Source organism: Apis laboriosa, unplaced genomic scaffold (genome assembly GCF_014066325.1).
Source record: "Apis laboriosa isolate Shangri-la unplaced genomic scaffold, ASM1406632v1 scaffold14686_cov152, whole genome shotgun sequence".
Taxonomy (NCBI): Eukaryota; Metazoa; Arthropoda; class Insecta; order Hymenoptera; family Apidae; genus Apis; species Apis laboriosa.
In genome coordinates, this window is record NW_025221692.1 from 1,348,316 (window position 1) to 1,354,315 (window position 6,000).

Below are 6,000 nucleotides of genomic sequence, written 5' to 3' on the forward strand. Positions count from 1 at the left end.
AAATGGTTTCCTCTGTGAAAATTCCTCCGACAGAAACGTTCAATTTTCTTCGGGCGGGCGCACGAAGGTTTATTTGGAATTAAAACTCGTTTTTCATCAAGCTGGAAAAAGAGAAAGAGGAATAAAAAAGCTTCGGCTTTGTTCTTTTCCGGCTAATTCTCTGAAACGAAACGCGATGTATTTACGTTGGTAATTAGGTATATAACGAATGTATCTCTTTTTTCGCGGGGAAAATTCGTTTTATTTCGGTGGATTTGTAATTTAGAATAATTTAGAAACGGTGTTTCTGGAAATTTATCAACTTTAGAACTTCGAATTTTTTTCTTATTCGCATTATTTAAATACTGCTTCAAGTGTTTTTAATATTGAAAAATTACAGCTTCGATGAAGGTATCCAATATTAATCTTGATGTAATTTTAAATATTTTGGATACACCTTATTTAAAAGAGTTGTAACGTTTTGAAATTCAAATTTTAAATTTCCATTTCGTGTGTTACGGTTCACGTTAAACAAATTTTAATCAATCAACTCGAAATAAATTTTTCTCGATTAAAACTAAGCCGGCACGTGCATCACACTCGTGGATCCATCGATTCATTTGTCTAAAAAATTGTTTGTAATGTAAATTTAAATGTACGAGTGACAAAAGATGAGTTTTGCAAAGGTTGCCACATTGTGCGAGGCTGGAGAGGTGTATCTGGCACAACACATGGGAGAACAGGGACGCTGGGTCTCCTCGACCGACAAGAAGAGTTGCATGACGGACAAGTTGGAGATTCTCGAATATTGCAAGAAGGTAAGTCTATGGAAAGTCGATTCATAATATACAGTCTGTTGTCACAATTTATATTTGTGACTTTTGAATGGAATTGATTACCGTTAAGAATACCGTTTAGAGGTTAAAGATTTTCGCCATTTTTTTTTTTTTTTTTTTTTTAAATATCAATGTAGAATTTATTTCGTTCGTTATGAATTTTTCTCAGCATTTTAAGCTTTTCAAAATTTTTAAAGAATTCGTATTTATTCGTCGAAATCTCTTGTGTTGTTGTCCATTAGGTTAGAATAATAAATAGAGAAAAAAATCCTTGTCCAATTGTCCAATTTAATTGATGAGATCCATAGCTTTCATAATCTGATTGAAATAGATATATGTAGTTTTTCTATGTAATTACAGAGTAGCAAAGAATAATTTTTAATAATCGATGAATTAATTTTTACACGAGCTTTTACACGAGGATAAATTTCAATTGATGTAGAATGTTGGCTCTTGTTAAATTGTACAAGAATATATTGCAATTCCGTAAAAATATTTGCGTTTTACGAATTTAAAACCATCGTTAATCCGAGTGCAGTTGTGCGAATTGTACATCTGATACAATGGCACTTCTCGATATTTATATTGCGAATATGTACGATCATTCAAATCGTTAAAAAAAACTTTTAACCTTTAAGTAATATTGAAAGTATTGCTTTTTTTCATTATGAAAAAATTTTCAACTTTCAACAATCAAACTATTTCAATGAAAAAAAAATGTGATGTAAATTTTGTTTAAAGAAAAAAAATTTCGTTATTATAATTTATCTTAATTTCAAGATAATTCTTAAATTCAAGATAATTTCAAGATAAATTTTTCAAGAATTTCAAGATAAATAGTAATTAATTTAAAGTAACAATTGTAAGTAATTTTTTTCTCTTTGACTTCTCTTCCTTGTTTTTTTTTAACTACTTTTATTTAGACGAATTCTTATTCACCTTGTTTAATAAATTAATTAGTTTCCCTTCTTGAAAAAGCTTCTCTCTAAAAATCATTTTCTTCTTTCTCTCTCTCTCTCTCTCTCTCTCTTTCTTTTTTAATTCGTTTTGACCCATTTTCTCAGAATCTAAAAGAGCGTATCCAATTAAATTTTTTACGCCGATTCATAACAAGTTGCTAAATGTACTCTGTAAAGAACTTTGAAAAATAATGCTTACGTTGATTGAAAAAGATTGGTCAGTCATCACTTTTCAGAAAACTTTTTTCCCCAACTATATATATATATATAAAAATCCTCTTGACATGTTTATTTACGAAATCAAACGTTCAATTTATTTTCTATTGTTAACGGATTACACACACATGCACATACACATATTCCATCAAAGTTTGATAGAAAAGTTTGATGGTTTCAAAGGGAGGAAATGGGTCATCAATTTCGGAATACTCGCATAGGTTAGAATTTGATTGTGCATTTCCTTAAATTGATAGAATGGCTCGAGACGTTGCAAGTAATTTGCCTCTGTGAAACTTTAATTGATTTCAATTATTGCCCAAATTACATTCCAGTAAATTCTTCGAATATTCAAATCGGAATTACTTACCGTTCGAAGAATTTTTTTTCAACTTTCAACAATCAAACTATTTCAATATCGTAAATTTACTCAGTTTTGGTTCAAATATTTAACTTTGTGGCCCAAACTTCCAACATTCTGGATAAAATGATTTTATTGCTGACGAAATGAACACGAGACCGTGTACTAAAAAAATAAAAGTTATATTAAAATTAAATTTATTTTATTTAAAAATTACAGTGAAACCTCCTATACTCGTCATTAATCGTAATTCATCGAATCGAGGCTCAAAACAAAAAAATAAAATTTTAACCAGAAATTTAACTTTCATTGAAAAGCAATAAGAAACTTTTGTTAGACAATTATTGTTGATTGTACGAATATAGACGAATATTGAAATATAATTGAAAATTAATTAAATGCTTGTATATAACTGTTTATATGTTTCAATTCATGTAATATTCACTCGTGTTCTCAGGCTTACCCGAAAAGAGACATTACCAACATCGTAGAGTCGTCGCACTATGTAAGGGTGAGCGGATGGTGCAAGCCAGGAAGAACCAAATGCAAATTGTCACGTTGGGTCAAGCCGTACAGATGTCTCGGTACGTATTAGCATCAGAATTGCTTCTGTGATAAGTAATCTGGATAGACAGTGTTTCAGTTTTCATTTAACTCGGCTAGCTTGTTCGGGTTTAATAGAATTGACGTGGGTCTCTAGAACGATGAAAAATTAAATTTTTACGCGAGAGTTGAATTTTAGCAGGTATGCAAATTTGCAATGATAGCGAGATTGCATCTATGGATTGATTCTTCGTGTGAGGAAAAAAAAAAGAAAAAAAATTGAAGACCTGTAGTTTTTTTTCAATTCAAAGTTTCGCTTTCGTAATATCGAATTGAGAGAAAATGAAAAATTGAAAATTGAATTTTTGCATGAATAGATCCTTTTGCATTTGTAAAAACGCAATATAAATTTGTGTCCACGGAATTGAATATTTAAAGAAAAATTTGTTAAAATTAGAAAACAAACTTTTTGTAATCAAAAATATAAAGATATATATTTTTGAAAATTTTTAAATACGATATTTAGAGAGATTTATACATTGTAAAACGTATATTTTTATTATTACCGTCTTTAATAAAAGTATAGACGAGAAAAATAAAATTAATTTCGATGAGAATAAAATCGATGATTCAGAATATATTTTTTTTCAAACAAATTTGATATATTATTTTAAAACATTTGCATATTTTGATCAATATGTAATACAATTACTATTGCATATTTCGTATATATTTAAATAACGTTTCCTATTTTCTTTTTCTATTACATATTATACGTATTTCGCACAAAATTTATGAACTTGAATTTAAATATGTATGAGCGTATTTGTGTCAAAGTTTACCTGCGTACGTTCACCAACTAAAGCAGTCATACGTTTTAATGTGCTCTTTTCATGTTAACCGAAAGTATATTCTTCTCAATAAATATGATTAGCTGTACTTCTAAGTTATTGTACTATTAATAATCTCGCGATAACTGAAACGAATATATAATAATTAAAACTGTTTCTTGCTTGAAAAATTCAATATCAAAATCTACCATAAACAATTTTAAAGATATAAATTACGTTTCGTAATTTTCTGGCTTTTCAATCTCTTAAAAAAAAATTCTTTTTTTAAAAATTATAATTACTCGACACGATTATTAATTCTTTTACTTATTACAATATATATAATGGATGATTTTATTAAATCATAGAAGAGATCTCGTGCATTTTCTACAATCCCTTTCAAATTAAATTAACACCAAGACGAAAAGAAATCGACTATTATTCGATTAACACAATTTATACTCTTCGACAAACACAACCCTCCTTTCACTGAATTATACACACATATATATATATATACATACACATATATATATACGTCGAAAAAATTTCTTTCATTTTCCGGATTCGATGACTTCCCTCGTTAAATAAAGAATTGTCAATTTCCACTGATGAACACTGATAAACGAGACGCACTGAGAAAACTCGTAAAGATTATAATCCGCTCGCTATTATTGAAATCCTTTCCCTTCGAACAAGAGCATAAATTCAAACGCAGCTACGTGCACGTAATAGACGCATTAAACCGCGCGCGTAAAACTTTTACATTCGCCATTCATTGTCCTAATTAAGAGGATATTTGAACCATTAATACATGACACGGTAACTCGTTTTACGAGCGTTGAAACGTATTCCACCCTGCGCGACGTTGAATGTCACAGTGTTTCACGGTGTTTCGCAACCTCGATGCTTGTAATAATCGTTCGTTCGAGTTTACTTCTCCTTTGAAATGTCCTCGACAGCCAGGTTTATACACGATGCAATTTGTGTAATGTTATTCGATTTAAAATTCAAATCGTCCTACGATCATTCGAATCTTCTTTCCAATATAATATAACAACGCTTATAAACCGTTAATATACTTTTCTCAACTTCGTTTATCGGCAATCGATGTTAATTCCGTTCGAGGATCATTATTTAATCCGTGTAGCAAGAAATATATATATATATATATATATTTATGTTTCGTAATTGAGATTTTTATATCTCCCCTTCGTTAGATATCGAATTTTATCTCCGTTTAACGGAGAGTCGATTTTAAATTCGATAGGAAATGGTTTATCGATATAATTGAATTTTTATGGTAATGATGCTAATTAATCTGCTCTTCAATCGTGTCAGTTATCTGTGAGCGATATGTGGATTTGTTTCACCATTTCACCTCAATGACAGAGATCTTTTATTTAAACCAATATGTTCAATAACCATAGGTATAATAAAAGTGATTTATTAAATGTATTTGTATATTGGCTGTACATTTTTCACAATATTGCGTGAATGAAATGGCCGAATTCTTAATGAGATTTTTTTTACATTTATAATCATACCTTGAATAAAATAAAAATATTTTATTATTATCTTTTATTTTTATTTTACTGTACTACCCCTATCGTAAATAATTGGTAAATACACACATACACAATAATTATAGAATCAGAATAAATCAATCATTACGAAAAGAGTGCATTATCAGAATTATTCATTTTTCCAGCTTCTTGTTTCTCGATTTCCAATTCAACAAAAATTTAAAACAGGGATAAATTAAAAAGAGCAGCGTAGTATCACAACAACCCTATACAACTTTCATAACCAATACTTAATTATTCGATATACCTGTGACGCACACATCACCCCCATACAATTTTCAACCTAGCGAACGATTAATAACCAAATATTCCCATGATGCATTACCTTAAGGATCACTCACTTCTGTAACTTTCAATCTACACAGCAAACGTTTAATAATCAAACATTCCCGTGGCGTGTACACTGTACATATATATATATATACATACGTAGTTACAACATTTGAAACGAACGAAATCCCACGAGATGGTGGAAATACCATCTTAGAAACATGATAATACACGAGAGAGCAATCCCAGAGCGGAGTCACTCTGATTTGCAGTTTCTGCCGTATTGATTCCTTCGGGTTGTGTCGAGTGCCAAGCGTTAAGGGGTTGAGTAGACAACTATGGATCTATAACGTGCGACGCGATTTCTGCCTCTCTCTCTCTCTCTCTCTCTCTCTCTCTCTCTCTCTCTCTCTCTCTCTC

At 30.2% G+C, this 6,000-nt stretch overlaps 1 protein-coding gene across 4 annotated transcripts in view; it reads left to right on the forward strand.

The window, feature by feature from the left end:
- The window catches only part of LOC122710436 (amyloid-beta-like protein), a 46,299-nt gene that overhangs the window by 24,608 nt on the left and 15,691 nt on the right, over positions 1-6,000 (forward strand). For all 4 annotated transcript variants that reach the window (XM_043928290.1, XM_043928289.1, XM_043928292.1 and 1 more), the window contains 2 exons: positions 666-797; positions 2,809-2,935. In XM_043928290.1, the coding sequence (XP_043784225.1) occupies positions 666-797; positions 2,809-2,935 (259 nt within the window). The remainder of the gene's footprint in view (positions 1-665; positions 798-2,808; positions 2,936-6,000) is intronic.